This window comes from Podarcis melisellensis, assembly GCF_964234715.1.
Source record: "Podarcis melisellensis genome assembly, chromosome: 6".
NCBI classification, from domain to species: Eukaryota; Metazoa; Chordata; class Lepidosauria; order Squamata; family Lacertidae; genus Podarcis; species Podarcis melisellensis.
Window position 1 is genome coordinate 98,973,345 of NC_138538.1, and position 20,643 is coordinate 98,993,987.

General features: G+C 45.7%; 1 protein-coding gene across 4 annotated transcripts; it reads left to right on the top strand.

Moving 5' to 3' along the window:
- Window positions 1-22: 22 nt before the first annotated feature.
- Window positions 23-20,474, top strand: ALDH9A1 (aldehyde dehydrogenase 9 family member A1). Of its 4 annotated transcripts, none has more exons than XM_081915124.1 (12): window positions 23-120; window positions 2,071-2,277; window positions 10,365-10,510; window positions 12,359-12,488; window positions 14,220-14,354; window positions 15,131-15,327; window positions 16,023-16,163; window positions 17,030-17,218; window positions 18,094-18,181; window positions 18,807-18,948; window positions 19,290-19,402; window positions 19,947-20,474. In XM_081915124.1, the coding sequence occupies exons 2-12, from the start codon at window positions 2,097-2,099 to the stop codon at window positions 20,039-20,041; spliced, it is 1,557 nt and encodes a 518-aa protein (XP_081771250.1). In that variant the 5' UTR covers window positions 23-120; window positions 2,071-2,096; the 3' UTR covers window positions 20,042-20,474. The 4 variants fall into 4 exon arrangements, with proteins under 4 accessions (XP_081771250.1, XP_081771248.1, XP_081771249.1 ...); XM_081915122.1 differs by lacking the exon at window positions 23-120 and adding an exon at window positions 142-240; XM_081915123.1 differs by lacking the exon at window positions 23-120 and adding an exon at window positions 868-887.
- The last annotated feature ends 169 nt before the right edge of the window (window positions 20,475-20,643 follow it).

Sequence of the window (20,643 nt, forward strand, 5' to 3'; positions counted from 1 at the left end):
GGGGACAGGAATTTGGGGGCAACGAAAAGAGCTGCTGTGTCTCGGATGGTTTCCCCTCAACACGCAAGTCTTCAAACCTGCCTGGATCCTCTCTCTGCCCCAAAGGCAAGCCCGATTCAGGTGAGGGGGCGGGGCGGGGGCGGGGTCCTGGCGGCCCCTCCCGCGCCGCGCTCGCCAAGGGCCGCCCCCCCTGCTCCCTCGGCCGCTCCCGGGGCTGCGCGGACGTTGCCAGGAGGCGGAGTGAGTGAGGGTCGCGGGAGAGGGGAGGGGGTCCCACGGGGGGGGGGGTCCCACCGCGCCCCCAGGGCAGAAGGCCGGGAAGCCCCTCCGCCTGCGGCGGCGGCGGCCGGAGAAGCGCTTGGAGGCCCCGCTGGGCCTTTCGCGACGGGCCTCCCCTCTCCCTGGCCGGGGCCTGTGCAGGGAGTCCCGCCGAGGGAGGCGTCGGCTGGGCCGGGGCGCCAAGGGCCGCTGTCCTTACTGTGGTTCAGTTGGTTGCTCGCTTTCTCCTGCGCGAGGACGTAAGACGCCCCCCCCCCCGCCAGCTTCGAAGAGGCCTCGGTGGTTAAAGGCGGGAGGCCTGTGGAGAGAGGCGGCGGGGCCGCTGCAGAGGAGGCCATGGGAGCTCGGCGGCGCTGCCTCGGTTGGGCCCAAAGCGGGAAATGAAATGGTCTTGGGAGTCAAGGAGGACCTTGCCGCAAAGCCGGGCTTGGCGCTGTAAATCCCCCCCCCCCCGCCCCCCTAAAGCGCCATAAAGCAAGCCTGGTGGTATTTTAAGGACCAGCCAGTCATGGCGTGAGCTTTCATAGATTCCAAAAATATTCTCTGCGCCTGTGGAGTTTTATCAGCAAAGCACAAACAGAAAAGCACTTCCAACTTCAAGAAACAAAGTAAAATACTCTTGAGCATATGGATTTTCATGCTTTAAACTCCCTTAACTCAATTCTTTTGCTCTCTTCCCAGCAATAATTACTAAAATATGTAGAAAACGATAAAGACTTAATATGTGCCCCCTCCCCCCAAATAAGCTTAGGGCCACAATAAAACTTTGCTCCAGGAGAGTGTCTTCCATGAGACAGTATTGAATAGCCTCTGGCCAAATGTGGTTCTGAGAAGAAGAACCTGCCAGGGGGCTGTGCCCCTGCCCATGATATTGTGGTATATAGAAGTGATGAAGGAATAGGGGGTATGCACACTAAAATAATGTTGGGACTGCTCCAAATCTTGACGCTCACCTTGATTTGTTAGTGTCTCTGTGAGATGCTATTGAATCACATTTGACCCAGTCACATCCACAGCCATGCATTTAATGTGCATTCGGAACCTTTGTTGTGTTGGGAATTTTAGCTCTGTGAACAAACTGTAAAAAGAGTAAGTGATAGGGGCATACACCCCACAGGAAGCTTTTGGGCCACCCTGAACCCTTCACCCATGCAGTTAGAGACTACTCCTGGGGATGAGGATGCATCATTTGGGGAGCCTCAAAACAGCTTGCAAAAGTTTCTCAACACCGCACTCTAATCTCCGTCCCCACCCCCACGGGCTGTTCTGGGGGGTTCCCTGTCCCTTTCCAGAGCCAGTTTGGAGGGCAACCCTGCACGCAGCACCCATATGGATGCAGGAGTCTTCAGGAAGCTTTTGCTGCTCTTGCTTTTGATTTTTCCGGGTGCCATGCTTACGCCCTCTCCCACAGTGCTCCTCTACAGCTCTGAGTGGCTCTGAGCAACTGGATTTCACTTGGCACAAGGTGAAAGGAGCCTTCCCTCTGTTGGCTGATTTGTGTGGCCTATCTCTTGGGGACAATCTGTAGCCAATTGCGTAAAATAATAGGAGGGTTTAAAAGTGGATTGTACATGGCTCTGTGTTTTATAGACATGCTTGAAATTCTTTGAAGGGTAAAACTTGATAAGATAGTGTGTTTTATCTTGTTTTTGTGAACTGTCCTGGTAGCTCTATGGAGGGCAGTATATAAATCTTTCAGATAAATGACACAGCAGTAGGCAGATTCCCAGGCACCTTGCCTGCTGCTTTACGGGAGCAGAGGTTGATAGGCCTCTCTTCTGTCCAATGCAGCCTTGTTCCTGCTTGCCAGCTATCAGATGCTTCACAGTCCCCGCTTCTTACTCATTCTCCCTGGTTTTCCTGGTCTGCTCCGTTGTGCAGCAATGAGCACCATCACTGGCACATTTCAGCTGCAGCAGCCCCTCAACTACCGAGAGGGTGCCCGCATTGAGCCTGTGGATGGAGATCACAGCGAGGAGACATATGAACCAGCAACTGGTAATTATCTCCAGGGTGATGTTCTGGGGGGATGTGGGCTTCAGGGAGTGCAGCCCAGTTGCCGCAAAAGGTGGCTTTGGAATCCCCACCCCAGACTCTGTAGTACATCACTTTGCTATTGAATTGGCATTTTAGATAGCATTCACATTCAGTGATGTGAGGTGAGATATTCTCGAGAATATTCTCTACTAGAAAATTCCACTCCACAAACTGTAAATTCTAGTGTAAGAACCAGTTTTACAACACTCATTAAAAAAACCTAGTAAATAATAAGTCAAGCTGTGATATTGGCAATGTAAGTAATGAATAATGATTTTTTTGATCCTGTTCCATTACTGGGCCTTGTGTCATTCACCACTGGCAGTTTTGAAATGTGAGCTACAGAAAACAATTTTTTTTTAGTTTTAAAAGTGCTTTTCATTTAATATGATGAACATTTGAATTCATATGTATTTCAACTGTATGTAATAGCCTTTTTTCTATTTTGGTGTGATCTTATTCTTAGCAATTCTATATCTTGGCCATACAGTGTGATTATTTTTACAGAAAGTAGCTTTAATGCTTTATACACATAAAGTACCTAGGCCTATACAATTATGTGTAACAGCATGTGAGGTGGCCTTGATTTAAACAGTTGTTGTTTCTATATTTTTATTTAGTGCCAGTAACTGGTTTTTGCAGTGCCATTCAGTGGTACAAGGTGCCATATTCTACTATTTTAAATGAAAGTTCTCCAATATTTTCATTAATTGAGAATATTCTCAAGAATTTTCTCCAAAAGATTATTCTCGAGAATTTAACATCACTATTTACATTATTCAAATAAGTTTCTGTCTTAGATTTATTCCAACCAGAAGAAACAGGAATCTATGACCTTTGAAGCTGTTGGCTGGCTGCACTCGTGCCAAGGTGCATTCTGAATTGTTTATCTTTTAATGCTTGAACTTTGAATTTGCTGATTGGTAAAAAAATGTGGCTGAGGGCTGATATGCAAGACTTGCAAATAATGGAGACAGTGGAGTACTGGTTTTTGTCCAGACACATGTATTTTTTAAACTATTGTATTTGCTGTAACAATAATAAATGATAAAGATGTTTATAAAGATGTTGGTCAGTGTCTTTATAAATGACTTGGATGAAAGAATTGAGAGGATGCTCATCAAATTTGTAGAAAACACCAAACTGGGAGGGGGAGCTAATGCCACAGAAGACAGAATCAGGATTCAAGATGACCTTAACAGACTGGAAAACTGGGCCCAAGCTAACAGAATGAATTGCAGTTGGGACAAATTTAAGGTTCTACACTTAGGCAGGAATAACCAGCTGCACAACTATAAGACACCTGGTCAACTATAAGACGTACATGTGAAAAGGATCTAGGGGTCTTAGTAGACCACATGCTAAACATGAGTGATGCAGCAGCAAGAAAAGGGAATTCTATTCTAGGCTGCATCAACAGATGTGTAGTGACCCAAACAAGGGAAGCAATAGAATTGCTCTATTCTGCCTTGTGGCAGAGCCATAGCTATGGTAAGGCTAGCCAGGGGTTTTTTGCCCCAGGTGAAGTCTTCAGAGGGGCGCCATTGAGGCTCCTAAAACCTTGTTTTTGACCCAGGTGAAATCAAGTCTAGTTTCATCCCTGCTTGTGTCCAGTTCTCAGCATCACAGTTTAAGAAGGATGTTAACAAGCTGGAACATATGCAGGGGAGGGTGACCAAGGTAATCAAGGGTCTGGAAGCCCAGCTTCCAGACCCTTATGAGGATCAGTTGAGGGAGCCTGGAAAAGAGGAGACTGAGAAGAAATAGGATTACCATTTTCAAATATCTTAAGAGCTGCCAAATGGAAGATGAAGCAAGCTTGTTTTCTCCTGCTTTGAAGGGTAGGACTTGAACCAATGGATTCATGTTACCAGAAGGGAGATTCCAAATAAACATCTGAACAAACATTTTGACAGTAGCCTGTTTGGCAGTGGAACGGTCTCCCACGAGAGGTGGTAGACTCTCCTTCCTTGGAGGTTTTTAAGCAGAGGGGGTTGGACTACATGAATCTCAGAATCCTTTCCAACTCTATGATTCTATGATAAGTTAGAGTCTTTATTGTCTGTCATTTACCAAAAATCATTGATACTTTACTGTATCATTTCCCCTCAAGCATGGATTTCCCCCTCTCTAATATTCAACAAATAAACACCATTTATTCAGTTCCCTGTGTATGACTATGTATGTCTCTTTATACGTCTGTCTACACAATATAATGTCAGGTCCTGTTTTCAATACAAACCTTTTGGAGCAATTTCTTCAGAGATGTGCAGTGTCAAATATTTGACAAATCACTTTCTTGCTACAGTTAGCAAATCAACAACAAGCAAATATTGAACTTGGCTTGTTACATTATTCAATAAAACTATTTGGGGAGAAAAGGCAATTTTAAAAAATCTGTGGTAATGCATTTTCCATCGTAAACCAAAGTGTCCTGATGCCATTGCAGTGCCATCAAATGGGATAGAGGTTGCTGAGTTTCCGTGTCTGAGAAGTCAGACCATTTCCCACCCAATTTAATTGGCATAGAATATTGCTTATATAAGCTTATTTTATTTTTAATTATTATCTTGTTCATTGACACCAAAGAACCAAATTTATAATACTTTAGTCTTGAACATCAGTTTGTGTTTTTATGGCTAATTACCCTGCTAAAGGTGGGCAGGGACAGAGCTGTGAGTGAGTTTTTGCCTGCCCTTTTCTTCCGGTTTTCCCCCTCGCCACTTTCATGAAATTAGGCCAAGGGCCATGAATTGCCTACCCCTGTTGCAGGCATGGGTGTGATGGGACGCTTCAAGCTCTTCCTCTTGGTAGGCCATGTTGCAGAATAAATAGCTTTTCCTGTTCAGCACACAGCCTGCAGTCCTATGCAGAAGATAATAGATGAACCACACTCTGTCTCTTAAGAAGCATAGGAAAAAGAAAGAATAGAAACCCTGCCCAATAAATAGTTGCTGATGTACAATATTCAGAAGAATTCCTTGTCAAGCCTGAATCCAGAGAGGCTCAATTGGACATATCACAATGGCCTTTACATCTCAAGAACTTTGACAAGCTGAAAGTGAGGACAGCATGCTACACACTCCTTCCTTCCGGTTGCAATCTCTTAAGGAGAGTGATTGGCGAGTGTGTAAGGATGGGCTTCATCAATTAGAACAAGCTTTCCAGCCCTTCTTCTATGAAGTGGTGGTCTGGGTCTGCTGCATCCTCCATGTTGAGAAGACTGCACAGTGGCACGCTGGACCCCAAAGTGCCTGGGGTTCTGATTGTGTACATTGAGCAAGCCACATGCATATGAATATGAACCAGAAAGAAGATTGGGTACTTTCTGGGTGAGCTGTGCAGCCAGGACCTGCATCTGGATGCTATGTGTGCACCTGGGCTCGTTGCCGAGAGTGGCAGGTCAGAAGCAGGAGCTTTGGCAAGTGTGATCTGGGGTCATGGGAGAGAAGGGCAGTGCTGGATGCCTAGTGGCAATATGACAACAGCAAGTATGAGACTTCCCCTTGATCTTCCCCTTGGAGAAGCTGCTGACATCCTACAAGCGACAGGGGCCACCAGGTGGCGCATTGGAAGATGGCCGACAATAACATCTCTCCGACCCACACGAGGTAATTAAGAGGCTGCTATGGGAAGTATGCAGCCTTCCCCCCCCCCCCCAAGGAGATCGGGGCGACTGCCTTGCCAGCGGTGTCCATAATTCACCCCCGGATTCGAAAGAAAGGGGTGCGGACACTTGGCACAAGCCCTCGGGTGAAGTTGGCTCTTCCTGACGCTGTCTCCAATCAGCGCACTGGTTTGCTTTAGCTCGAAATATATAATTGGAAATATATAATTGGAAAGAAGCTAAAGCACATACTTCAAGCGAAGATCGGGAGTAAAGACTGCTGATTAATGGATCTCTGTGAGTGGAGCGACGGGCGGGACAAATAAATCAAGTGATGAATCACCATTAAGAGACCGGTATGTTTGGAGTGAAACGGAAAGGGGGTGGAGGAAAAAACTTTTCTTTTTTTTGCCTTATGTGAGTATTAATAACCCTCCACCCCAGAGAAAAGAATCGTTGCAATTTATTAATCACAAGCAGGAATTCAAGAACTGTGTGGATTGAATTATTGATCAAAGAGAGGATTGGTAAACATCAGAGAACGGAGGAAAGTTTTATGACGCAGTTTTAAATGGCGTCATGCCAAGACAGGCTTGCCTAAGAAGGACGGGGGGAGGAGGACCAGGGTCATCGGAGTATGAATGGTGATCGGAATGTGATCTAGACCTGGCAGAGCCCTCTGAGATATGCTTGGCAAGCCTGGGGAAATCAACGGACAGACTGAGGGAAAGTTTTTTACGGAGGTGTGGAAATGGTGTCTGTCCTTATGTGATATGATTTTTGGAGAGTGTAAAACCTACACAGAGGATGTTTGTTTTCAACCCGCTTGTGAAGATTATCAAAGATCGCAAAGAAAGGAATATATGATAACAACAAGAAGATGAGGAAAGTAATAAAGAGACTATCTGGACAGAACTGGATAGAACTGTCTAATTAAAGCAGCAATATAAGTGATGCTTGGACCCCTGTTCGGAGCTTGAAGTATGAGTACCCCCAACAAAAAATTTAAAAATCTGGCTGTATAATTTGGAACTAATGTGATTTGGAAATAATGTGATTTGATTGGCCTGCTAATAAAAATTATATATTTTTTAAAAAGACATCCTACAAGCAACTGGTTATGAAGGACAATGCAGTGAACGCTGTTTGTTATGGTGAAAAGAGCATGTGACCTGGCCTGCAGTTACTTGCAGTCATGGAGTTATGCCAAAAATCAAGCATGTGATAATGGAAAAGACACCTATGCTCACAAGTGGGTGCTTGTCCCGAAAGCTGCCCAGAAGACGATGATGATCAAGGCGAGTCTTATTGGACACTCACAGCAAGCCCCATGAGAAAAATCCCCAGGCCTGGAAGTATAACTATGTGGGTTGCTGGAAAGGAAAGCATAAAAGAAGTCGTCCCAGTGGAGCCAGACAAAGAAGGTCATGGAGAGTGTTGGGGAACATGGAGCAGCAGCCTCATGTACCTCAGACTCTTCAGAGCTACAAGCAGAAATCAAGGAAGAAGAAAGAGATGATAGAATCAGAGCTTGCTGAGAGTGGCGGGAAGCTAGTTGAAATGGACAGTGGCACAAATGTGAAGAAGAAGAAGAAGAAGAAGAAGAAGAAGAAGAAGAAGAAGAAGAAGAAGAAGAAGAAGAAGAAACAGCTCAGAGTAACCTGTGAGAACCACTCTGACCAGGCAGCCTGAACCAGCCTGAGGAAGAGGAGTCTGAAAGCCCAATCCATTGCAAGTGCAGAAAAGGCAGCTTTCCAAGAACTCTGAAAAACATTTTCTTTACCAATTTTCTGGATCGTATAGTTACATATGATTTAAGCATGTAAGTAATAGCTGGGTGAGATCCCATGGACCTAAAAGGAAAGGGAGTTCATGATGGCTGGGAGTTTGTTAAGAGGGAGATAGTAAAAGCACAACTTCAGGCAATACCAATGAGACGGAAACATGGAAGGTGCCTAAAGAAGCCAGGGTGGCTATCTAAAGAACTTTTAACTGAGTTAAGATTAAAAAAGGATGTGTACAAAAAATGGAAAAGGGGGAAACCACCAAAGAGGAATTCAAACAAATAGCCAGCACGTGTAGACACAAAGTCAGAAAAACTAAAGCACAGAATGAACTCAGGCTTGCTAGAGAGGTTAAAAACAACAAAAAAGGCATTTATGGGTATGTTCGTAGCAAAAGGAAGAACAAAGAAACAGTGGGGTCACTCAGAGGAGAAGATGGTGAAATGCAAACAGGGGACACAGAAAGGGCTGAACTCCTCAATGCCTTCTTTGCCTCAGTCTTCTCCGATAAAGAAAACAATGCCCGACCTGAAGAATTTGGAGCAAATGATTCAGCAGAGGAAACACAGCCCAGAATAACTAAGGAGATAGTACAAGAATACTTGGCTAGTCTAGATGTATTCAAGTCTCCAGGGCCAGATGAACTGCATCCAAGAGTATTAAAAGAACTGGCAGATGTGATCTCAGAACCACTGGCAGTCATCTTTGAGAATTCCTGGAGAACAGGCGAAGTCCCGGCAGACTGGAGAAGGGCAAATGTTGTCCCTATTTTCAAAAGGGGGAAAAGAAAGGACCCAAATAATTACCTCCCAGTCAGTCTGACATCAATACCAGGGAAGATTCTGGAGCAGCTCATTAAGCAAACAGTCTGTGAGCACCTAGAAAGGAATGCTGTGATCACCAATAGTCAGCATGGATTTGTGAAAAATAAGTCATGTCAGACGAACCTGATCTCGTTTTTTGACAGAATTACAAGCCTGGTAGATGAAGGGAACGCAGTGGATGTAGCCTACCTTGATTTCAGCAAGGCATTTGACAAGGTGCCCCATGATATTCTTGTAAAGAAGCTGGTAAAATGCGGTCTTGACTATGCTACCACTCAGTGGATTTGTAACTGGCCGACTGACCGAACCCAAAGGGTGCTCATCAATGGTTCCTCTTCATCCTGGAGAAGAGTGACTAGTGGGGTGCCACAGGGGTCTGTCTTGGGCCCGGTCTTATTCAACATCTTTATCAACGACTTGGATGATGGACTCAAGGGCATCCTGATCAAATTTGCAGATGTCACCAAACTGGGAGGGGTGGCTAACATCCCAGAGGACAGGATCACACTTCAAAACGACCTTGACAGATTAGAGAACAGGGCCAAAACAAACGAGATGAATTTTAACAGGGAGAAATGTAAAGTATTGCACTTGGACAAAAAAAAATGAGAGGCACAAATACAAGCTGGGTGACACCTGGCTTGAGAGCAGTACGTGTGAAAAGGATCTAGGAGTCTTGGTTGACCACAAACTTGACATGAGCCAACAGTGTGACGCGGCAGCTAAAAAAGCCAATGCAATTCTGGGCTGCATCAATAGGAGTATAGCATCTAGATCAAGGGAAGTAATAGTGCCACTGTATTCTGCTCTGGTCACACCTCACCTGGAGTACTGTGTCCAGTTCTGGGCACCACAGTTCAAGAAGGACACTGACAAACTGGAACGTGTCCAGAGGAGGGCAACCAAAATGGTCAAAGTCTGGAAACGATGCCTTATGAGGAACGGCTAAGGGAGCTGGGCATGTTTAGCCTGGAGAAGAGGAGGTTAAGGGGTGATATGATAGCCATGTTCAAATATATAAAAGGATGTCACATAGAGAAGGGAGAAAGGTTGTTTTCTGCTGCTCCAGAGAAACGGACACGGAGCAATGGATCCAAACTACAAGAAAGAAGATTCCACCTAAACATTAGGAAGAACTTCCTGACAGTAAGAGCTGTTTGACAGTGGAATTTGCTGCCAAGGAGTGTGGTGGAGTCTCCTTCTTTGGAGGTCTTTAAGCAGAGGCTTGACAACCATATGTCAGAAGTGCACTGATGGTGTTTCCTGCTTGGCAGGGGGTTGGACTCGATGGCCCTTGTGGTCTCTTCCAACTCTATGATTCTAATAGCTATTGACATCTCAAAAGATTTTCAGTCAACTCATCGTAGAACTGTAAAAGCATGGGGGGAAATTAGGAGAAACCAGTTTTGCCTCCACTTTTAACCTTCCTAATGACTGGTGGAAACAGGATATATTATGCAAAGCAAACAATTTACAAATTAAACTTGCTTAATCAGTATGATTGTGCAGAATTCTGCTTTTCTTGTTGCTGAATGTGGACTATCTTGGGTGCTTGTTTTTAAGTGTGCATTGGTCTAAGTATATTTTTGTGTTGTGAACCTTCCTGAGATCTGTGGATGAAGGGCAGTATACAAATGTAATAAATAATAATCCTATTTCTGGATTGTGGCTTTTCAAAATTAAGGAATGTGGCCATTCAGATAAATCTGTAATAGTAACATAAAATCAAAATGCAAGACCTGCTTCTGTAAAAAGCTTTTTGTGACAGAGGTATGCTAACAAGTTGTGTTTTAGAAACCTGAATTATTATTGTTGTTATTATTTTCCCTTCAGGGCGAGTTATTGGCAAATTTCTCTTCTCTGGAGAGAAGGAAGTAGATCTGGCTGTGCAAAATGCACAGGCTGCCTTTAAAATATGGAGTCAGAAGTCAGGCATGGAACGGAGCACTGTCCTGCTGGAGGCTGCCAGGATAATACGGGTATGTGTTAAAAATCACATGAGCCAGCCCAGCCTCTTCTCAGGCAGCGTTGGCTGCTTTCCAAGGGGATACCTTTTCAGCCATTGCCCACCAGTTTTGACTTGGCTTAATAACTCTAGTTTGTGGTTGCTGCTGGCCTCTCTCTTCTCCTGAGTTCTGTGCAATACTTAAAGAATGAGAGGAGATCTTGTGCAAGGTGTCAATAGAAGGAGAGGTTGCTAGAGAGGGAAGTGCATTTGCCCCTGGAAGCCAGATTTGTGGATTCTGGTTTGCAGTGCTGTGTCAATCACTACCCTATTAACAGCTCTAGGTAAGTAAAAGTCACCTTTGCTCAGATTGAAGGCCTTGGGGTGTCCTTGCCTTCCCAACCTTATCACACTGCTCAGAGCTGCTTTATATGACATGTGCTTGGAGGCCCTTGGATCATAGCTGCCGTTATGCCTCTGCCATATAGCCATTGCTTAATTCGCCAAAAAGAGTTAAGGTGGTTTTTATTCTTGTTGGCTGACTGCATTATTCTGAATTATTTGTACTTTAGTGGTATTTTGATATGTTTTAATGTTTGTTTTTATTTTGCATGTTGCTTAAAGGCTCATTGCAGGAGGTTGCTGGTAGTAAATAAGAGCAGTTCAAGAGAAAAGCCCTCTTGGTCCTGCCACGTCCTGCCGACACACACGTTACAGCTACTTGGAGTTGCATGTTTCCTCCATGGTGCTGCTCACCTTGTGGAATGTCCCCCCCCCCCACACACACACACACCCTGAGCATTCAGCAGGGGCCAAAAGTACTGCTATTTTATCAGCTACTAAAAATGTATCTGTTCATTGAGGCCTTCCTGTTGTACCGTATTTTTCGCCCTATAGAACGCACCGGCCCATAGGACGCACCTAGGTTTTTTTGGGGGGGGGGGAATAAAGAAAAATATTATTTTTCCCCCCAGGCGCGGGGCTGGGGAGGGGGAAACCCGAGCTTCCACCGACCCCAGCCCCCAGAACAGGCTGCTTTCCGCAAGCCTTCCCCCACCAGCCCCGACAAACTGGGAGTATTCCCCACCTCCCGCAGAAGCCGCACGCTCTTTAAAGGGGCTGCACGGCTTCTATTGGCTCTTCTAGCTTGGGGACGGCTGCGCGCAACGGAAGGCTGTTCCCAGCTCCATCTCGCTCTTCTAGCTTGGGGACGGCTGCACACAAAGCCTCTGCAGGGCACCCGCAAAACCGGCAGAAGCCGCGCGCTCTTTAAAAGGGCTGCGCGGCTTCTCCTGGCTTTTCTGGGAGGTGAAGGGATTCCCTCGCAAAAGCCTGCAGAAGCCGCGCAACCCCTTTAAAGAGCGTGCGGCTTCTCCTGGCTTTTCTGAAAAGCCCGCAGGCTGCCATCCGCAAGCCCTGGGAGCCCGAGAGAAGTCGCGCCGGGCTCCCAAGGCTTGTGGATAGCTTCCTGAAGCCTGCATTCGCCCCATAGGACATTTCCCCTTCATGTTTGGAGGGGGGAAAGTGCGCCCTGTAGGGCGAAAACACGGTACCTTTTTTTTGTTCCTTAGACACAGCAGATATAAATGTTTATAAATGTAGTGTTTTAGTGAATTGTCTTCAGTTATTATAGTGCACATTGCCTTGGCATGTTCTGCTTCAAAAGTGGTATATACATTATTTTAATAAATGAATGGCTAGAAATAGCTGATTATAGAGCACAAAGAAATATGCACAAATGTGTATCACTTCGCAGTTCTAGCTTTTTTGGCACAGACTTTCTTTTGGTGGAATATAAAGGAAGCTTGGGCAGCCACTTAATTCCAGTTCCACTTGCTGCTAGCATAGTTTGATTCATACTGTGTCTCTGTTGGGATTCTAGGAGCGAAGGGAAGAAATAGCTACCTTGGAAACAATCAATAATGGCAAATCCATAACTGAAGCCCGAATAGATATTGATACATCTTGGCAGTGTCTGCAGTATTATGCTGGCTTAGCTGGCTCCCTAGCAGGTGAGAGTCTGCAACTCCATTTGTTAGTTCTGTTCCATTAGCTCTGTATTTTTTCATTCTTCCCATGTCGTCTAATACACTCCTTGAAACAGTACAGAAGTCAAATGTGGGTAACAGCGTCAAGTCATGGGAGGAGCCTGAATTTTCAGACAGGAAACATTTGTTGCTTAGATAATATGGTTTGCTACTTTTTCCAGAATTCTTGTATTCCGTTTTATGCAGTGATGTCTGGAGTCCAGCTCTTCTACTGGGCATGAAAAATGGTTCCATGTGTGCAGTGTTGTGTACTTTCTGAAACTAATATGACATCAGGTGGCTCAGCTACAAAGGAAAGAATCAGGATTACCAGTTCCTCCTTTGCATCAGAAAGTTGGCCCTTTTTAAATGTGGTGCAACAAAAAAGGTGCCAAGTTTAAAGAGCAGTGACTTCTTGATGCAAAGGAAAAATTGGGAGTGCACTTAAAGCATTCTCAATTCTTCTTCTTCCTTGTATCCACAGCTTGAGCTTTCTTGCACCTGTCATCACATATGATGGGCAAATTTTGCCCCAAACAACCTGCTGAGCCAACCTCTGAGATCTAGCAGGCCGAATAAGCAGGCTGGAGGTTCCCCATCACTAGTCTAATATTTAAAATGCATTATTTCTTCTTTTTAAAGCTGCAGAAAGAAACTTCACAGGCAGCCACAACCAACCAGGGCCCCTACAGAATGTTTCCATGCTGAATTTGTTAGGTTCCAGTGGGCACGTGGGGAGTTTCACTCTGTGGAATGGGGAGATGACTTGGGTGGTGGATGTATCAGCATATCCCAATATTTAGCTGCTGATAGATCACAGTGTTGAAAACCAGGTATCACCCAGCCCGCCCAGGTAGCCAATTCAGAGCCGAAAGCGTATCGCAGAAAGCACCATGAGGGAAGAAATGCAAAAACTATTAGGTTACAAAGCAAAACAGAACCCTTTCACCTCAAAAATACAGTTAAGGAAAACTAGCAGTATAAAGAAACCTTTGGGAATTTGAGTATAGTGCTGGAAGATCATGCAGTGGCTAAAAATCAATATCTGCAGTCACTGGTGACCTTGAACCACACAGGTGGTAAATTGGAGCAATTAAATGAAATCTTTTTTCCTCAGGAAGAAGGTTGCACTCAGAATCCAAAGCAAAAAGCCATTCAAATGGACTCAAGGAATGGGGACTTATTTGCAATCCTTTTTATAATATAAAATGTGGGACGCGGGTGGTGCTGTGAGTAAAACCTCAGTGCCTAGGACTTGCTGATCGCATGGTTGGCGGTTCGAATACCCGCAGGGGGTGCGCTCCCGTCGTTCGCTCCTAGCGCCTGCCAACCTAGCAGTTCGAAAGCACCTCCGGGTGCAAGTAGATAAATAGGGACCGCTTACCAGCGGGAAGGTAAACGGCGTTCCGTGTGCTGCGCTGGCTCGCCAGATGCAGCTTGTCACACTGGCCACGTGACCCGGAAGGGTCTGCGGACAGCGCTGGCTCCCGGCCTATAGAGTGAGATGGGCGCACAACCCTAGAGTCTGGCAAGACTGGCCCGTACGGGCAGGGGTACCTTTACCTTTTATAATATAAAATATACCATATGTTTTATACTCTTTTTATTCTTACCTCTTTAAAATGTTTTGGTTTGGTTTGTTGTGGTTTTTACTTTGCAAGCCACTCTGACCAGCTGTGCTGCTCCTGCTCATCTTGCTTTGTCCTTCCTGTCCAGGCCAGCACATCCAGCTTCCCGGCGGATCCTTTGCTTATACGAGAAGAGAACCTCTTGGAGTCTGTGTTGGAATAGGAGCCTGGAACTACCCTTTCCAGATTGCCTGCTGGAAGTCTGCTCCGGCTTTGGCCTGTGGTAAAAGAGATGCTCTATAGGAGGAGTGAGAATGTGGGTGTCATCCCAACAGCTAGTACCAGGGGGTGGCTTTGTAGGGCGCCCATGCATGGAATAGGGAACAATACTCTGCAATATTATAAAGTCAAATATATAAATGGCAGATGAAGAAGAGAGGTAAAGGGTAAAGGTAAAGGGACCCCTGACCATTAGGTCCAGTCGTGACCGACTCTGGGGTTGCACCGCTCATCTCGCTTTACTGGCCGAGGGAGCCGGCGTACAGCTTCCGGGTCATGTGGCCAGCATGACTAAGCCGCTTCTGGCAAACCAGAGCAGCACACAGAAACACCGTTTACCTTCCCGCCGGAGCGGTACCAATTTATCTTCTTGCACTTTGACGTGCTTTCGAACTGCTAGGTTGGCAGAAGCAGGGACCGAGCAACAGGAGCTCAGCCCGTCGCGGGGATTTGAACCACCGACCTTCTGATCGGCAAGTCCTAGGCTCTGTGGTTTAACCCACAGCGCCACCTGCGTCCCGTGAAGGAGAGAGAACACATTAATGTGGATTGTGAGGCCACCAAATTAAGATGGGGATTTGCGGGATGAGCATTGTGGTAGCTCCATTTCTTGCTTCTGTCCCTAGTAGAAGCCTTTACTCAACAATCATGTTTGGACTGGGCATTCAGCTGGGATCAGAGAGGCCAAATCCATTGCCCACCCCAGCTTTCTCCTTTGCACCTCCAGATAGAGTTAATGCACAGCTGTTCTTTCCCCCTTGGCCCATGTGAATTGCCTAGGTAATGCCATGGTCTTCAAGCCTTCTCCCTTCACCCCTGTCTCCGCCGTGATGCTGGCAGAAATCTACCATGAGGCTGGAGTTCCTAAGGGGCTTTTCAATGTGGTGCAAGGTGGAGTTGCCACAGGCCAGTTCCTGTGCCAGCACCCGAATGTGGCCAAGGTCTCTTTCACCGGGAGCGTTCCTACAGGAATCAAGGTACAGGACACCAATGCCGGCTGGCAATATTGAACTGCAAAGTTTAGCCCTCTGGCTTCCCAGGTGGTAAGTCTACAGGAGCGCAAGCATGCAATGCAAAGGCCAGTTCGGAGTACCTGGCATGCCTCTGGAGTGGGGAAGGCCAGCTGGAGAGGCCCCAGAGAGCAGGATAGGAGAAGTTTCTGTTTATGCCTTTGCCATTCGCTTCAGTCAAATCCCTTTAGGCTTTTGAATTGCTAGAGGACAGTGTGTTTTGAGCAAGCCGCAGATGTAAAGCATGTCAACACTGTACTTACAGTCGGAGCTTTCCATGTTGTATCCTTTGGGGAAAGCGCTAGCCTTTCACTGCCTGCCTTTCAATCCATGTTGCTGGAGAATTGTCTGGCAAGGACACATGAAAAGCAAGATGAAATTTCAGCCCTGAGTGGTTAAATCTATCATGTGTTACAAAATGCTTTTATGCATGGAAGACAGAGTTGTGTTAGCGTAACATCACTGTAGGCTCAGAATTGCTTGACATTTAATCCTGACTTATCACCAGAAAGTACTGTATCTTCCATAAGCAAAAGATAAAGATGCTTATTCAGCAGACTCCCAAATGAGGGTGTCCCTTTTCACTTCTCTAGAGATTTTGCAGAGTTGTGATAGACTTGCTTGTGTTGCTCATACACCTTGTTCCATCTTTGCTTCAATAGATCATGGAGATGGCAGCCAAAGGGATCAAGCCAGTTACTCTGGAGTTGGGGGGCAAATCCCCCCTTATTATCTTCTCTGACTGTGTCCTGGAGAATGCTGTAAAAGGAGCTCTCATGGCCAACTTCCTCACACAAGGCGAGGTGTGGACCTCCTGAGGAGCTTGTTTATGTCTTGTCAGGGAAGTCCAAAGTTCAGTGGTAACATTCTTCTACAGCTGAAAAAGAAATCTGTCATTTCTAAATTACTGCAGCATGGAAGGCCTTGGTTTTTAAGATAAATGAGAATCTGATCTTGACATGAAAACAGATGCCTGTAAAGTCCCAACTATTTAGGGCAAGAGGCCAAGGCCTATCCCTTTCTTACTGGTGGGCCTGCTAGGTTCACGTTTGCCCCTTTGATGCAACTTATTGTATTTAGTCCACTCTTGAACTTGAAGCCATAAGGCTCCATCAAGAGTACTCATGTTGTAACTGTAAGTCAGACTTTCTTCAAGATACCACTAACAAGAATATAACGTTTGATTATATTTTTTACTGACATGGAGTTCCATTTGGATTTTGGGCCATAGACACCCAAATGTCTCAGGCCATTTCTGCTTTGCTTTATACCGTAGTTCACTCTTGTCTGCTCTTTATATTTTCCCCACATGGTGGCACTGAGGGTTCTAAGAAAATCTTTCTGCTCTACTTCCCAACAAACTTTTTTCTTATCTCATTCAAGGGAGGGCAGCTCCAGTTTTTCTGGTGGGCTAGATTCTCAATATTCAGAGGACACATAAGAAGACACTTCAGTGCTATTCTTATATTCTAACATTTGTTTGCTTTGCAAAAAGTGGCACTACAGCTCACACTCTTGTACTGTGTGGAAGAGTCTGATTTTCTCCATTCCCAGGAGATTTAAAATTAGTGCCAAAGATCCAGTGAGCAGGTGGCTCATTGTGGCTACCAGAGCCAGCAAGCAAGGTGTGGTTGGTTGGTATTTTCTTAGATCTCTCTCTGTGCCTCAGGTTTGTTGCAATGGCACTCGGGTGTTTGTGCAAAGCGAGATACTGAATTCCTTCACTAAGGAAGTCATGAAACAGACACAGAATATCAAAATTGGCGACCCCCTGCTGGAAGACACACGGATGGGAGCACTTATCAACCATTCCCACCTAGAGAAGGTGTTGAGCTTTGTTAAACAAGCAAAGGATCAGGTGAGAGTCATGAAGTATATCAGATAGCTTCTCTTCACCCCGAGAACATCATACAGACACCATATTCTGTGCTCAAAACAAAGGCTGTGCCTGGCAAGGCATACATGGAATTTTGATATATGTGAAGTTGTGTTCCCCTCTTTTGCTAGCTTCTGAGAGACTACATCTGAACAGTTCCTGATAACTTACAGGAAAGTTGACTTCTTGGGATGTGCTGTCAGTGTTGTGCCTCCCCATAAGTAGCAACAGCAGATTCAGCCATTCATGTCAAGCAAATAAATAGGGCTCTTTTGCAGGGGTGGCCATGCTGTCAGTTCTCTGCTTATGGATCTAGCAGGTCGCTTCAGATCTGTTGGAGTACATTCTCCCTGCAAGATTAAAGGTTATGAAATCCAGAGTCAACATAACCCCAAGGAATTCGAGACCATTTGACTATTCACATTTAAGGACTTTGTACCTCAATTGTACTTTGCCTTCTGGCAAGGGTTATGACTTTTGTTTGCATGGTGCTCAGATTATCTCTTTTCAAGACTGAATAATGCTGTCAGTTGCAAAAGAACCCTATGGAGACTAGGATGGACTGGTCAAAGGACTATAAATAAAGGGCACTGTCCAGCAAAGTAGTTCTGTTATTGCAGCAACTTCTGTCCCTTCCCTTCCCTCTCCTCTCCCTAAATCTGTTCTGGGAGTTGCCCAACCCTCGAGCATATCTGGGGAGGCTGTGTAAGGAGGGGGGCAAGAGGGAAAGAGACAGAGAGGTGAAATTCCATTGCACAAACGGAAACCCATGGCTAATGCAACAACTTCACTGGATGCTTCCCATAGTTTCCTTTTAAGGAGTCTAATGGTTTGCTCTGGACATTTTGCATTTACAGGGCGCAGTGGTGCTGTGTGGAGGAGAAGCCTATGTGCCAGATGACCCTAAGTTGAGTGGTGGCTTTTACATGTCTCCCTGTGTGCTAGGTACGAACCCCATTATTGGTTGATTCTCCAACATGGTCAGTACCATGGAAGATGAGCACAGTGCACAGATTTGTATGGTGTTTTAGCTGAAGAAATTGGAGTATGGTATTTTTAGCTGAAGAATAATCTTTCCTGAGGTTGATGGCCCCTTTCATTGTTCTGCAGGCACCTAATGCTATGATCTGAACTACATGATCAGATGATTCGTTTGGGATGGTACTCAAGGTTTGAATGTTTGAATGTTCTGTACTATAAATAACCTCCTGTGCAGAGAAGTAATTTCTTCTCCTTACATAGTAGTTTTATTTATGCAGGAAGCTTTCATATTTAGAGTATTGAGGGTGCAGTAAATAATTCAGTTGTCAGGCACTGAGCTGCTGTCCACACTTTACTTGGAAGCAAGTCCTGTTGTACAAAGTGGAATTTATTTTCAGATAAACTTGCATAGATTTATAGGCTGATAGTTTGTCCAGATCTAATGCAACAAGCAGGTAGATCTGAAATTCCAATTTGTTTCATAACTGCAGAATAACTGGGTGGGAGAATCTGTTTCTTCCTCACTTGTGCATTCAGAACAGTTGCATACCTATTTAATATTATTTGATCACTTCTGTGTTGCTCTCAGGAAACTGTAATGACAACATGACATGTGTACAAGAGGAGATTTTTGGACCTGTCATGTCCATCCTGCCCTTTGACACCGAAGAGGAAGTCCTAGAAAGAGCCAACAACACTCGTTTTGGCCTGGCAGGAGGTGTCTTTACCAGGTACCATCAAGGAAGGGCATAGGTTTCAGGAAGGGAGATGGAAAATGAAACGGGCCAGACTGGACAGTAAATGGGGCTGCCTGCTCTGTAATGTGGCATCTGTGGAAGATGCAAGTTGGGAAGCAGCACATCAGCCCAGAGCATGATGGCAAATGCTTGCTGCCTCTGCTCAGTTGGAATTGTGTGCTATCCTCATCAGCTGGCATTCCTTCAAAGTGACAGCTGTGCCTAGTGGCATTTGGCCTACTCTAGCCTGTCCCATAGGAAGGCCAGGGAACACTGCAGGGTTTCTGGGCTTTGGGAGACACACTGGTGCTTCACCCCATCCTTCTGCTTCCTAGGGACATCCAGCGGGCTCATCGAGTCGTGGCTGGTCTCCAGGCGGGGATGTGCTTCATCAACAACTACAACGTCAGCCCTGTGGAGCTGCCCTTCGGAGGATACAAGATGTCAGGTGAGCTGCTCAGCTGGTGGCAACAGTGCTGGGCTCTGGTTCTCAGCCTATTACGTACCAGTTGGCAAAAGGGAATGGAAATATTAGCCAAGCTTGGGTTGTGGACCAAGAGAGCTGCAGCCTTCCAGAGGGATGTGGTGCTCGCCAAGAATCCTGATGTCATTTAGTTCCTCTGGCTTAAGGTCGTTCTGGGTGTTGGCCATTCAGCCTGCGTGAAACAGTTGGAGATACATACATCTGTTGTTTGCAGTGCTCACCCTGTGAGAAAGGACATGCACATGCTAACTCCAGCTTTTAGGTTCACCTGTACATACACTTAAGTAAGGAAGTCCCTTCCCTTGGGTCCTTTGCATTCTCACAGGTAAGTTGCCAGCAAGCTTACTTCTGAAACCTTCACAAGGAAAAACATATTTTTAAGAGCAAATAGTGGCATCAGATGCTATGTTCGCCATTCCATGGTGCAATTCCTGCCATGCAGTTTTCCAGAGTTCTTCTCACAGGGAGCCATAGAGTTGCAGTCTTACCATGGACCTCTCTCTTGCAGGGTTTGGCCGAGAGAATGGCGAAGCAGCAATAGAATATTACTCTCAGCTGAAGACTGTCTGCGTGGAGATGGGCAACGTGGAAACATTGTTCTAATGGCCTGGTCTTGTCCATTTATTCCAGCTAACACTCGACTGAAGTGCTGTGTGCCATGGGGGGAGGGGGGCTGGAGTGTGTGTTGCTGTTGCTGCCCCTCTCTTTCTTTGAATTCCCTTATTCTACTCCGCTTCCTTGAAATAATTCACAGTGAAGATAGGAGAAAATGTTCCTATCCACCAGTTCTCACATTCTGCCTCTTGCCTAATTTTCTGACTTTAGGAGCAGTGCATGCCAAAAACCACCTGCTCCCATTTAGAGGGGCTGTGACAACGTATCTGCTTGCGAGCTCTCTATTTTAGCTGTCAGGTAACTAGACATCTACTACCGCAATGAAGGTAGATCATATATATCTGCTACCTTTTCTAATCTGGCACTTTTGTACACAGTTTTCTGAGCAAATAAAAGAGCTGCTATTTCAGTATTAATTGCATAGAGCAAGAGGTAATAGCTCTCTTTGCCGTCAAGGGACACCTGTGCTGTGGAGGTGGAGGGGTGGGCATATATACATGCACAGAGTTTAGCCGTCCCCGTGCACCCATCACAGACATGCGATCCATAGGGTCCCTAATAGCTATTTGATTTAAATGCAAAATTCAACG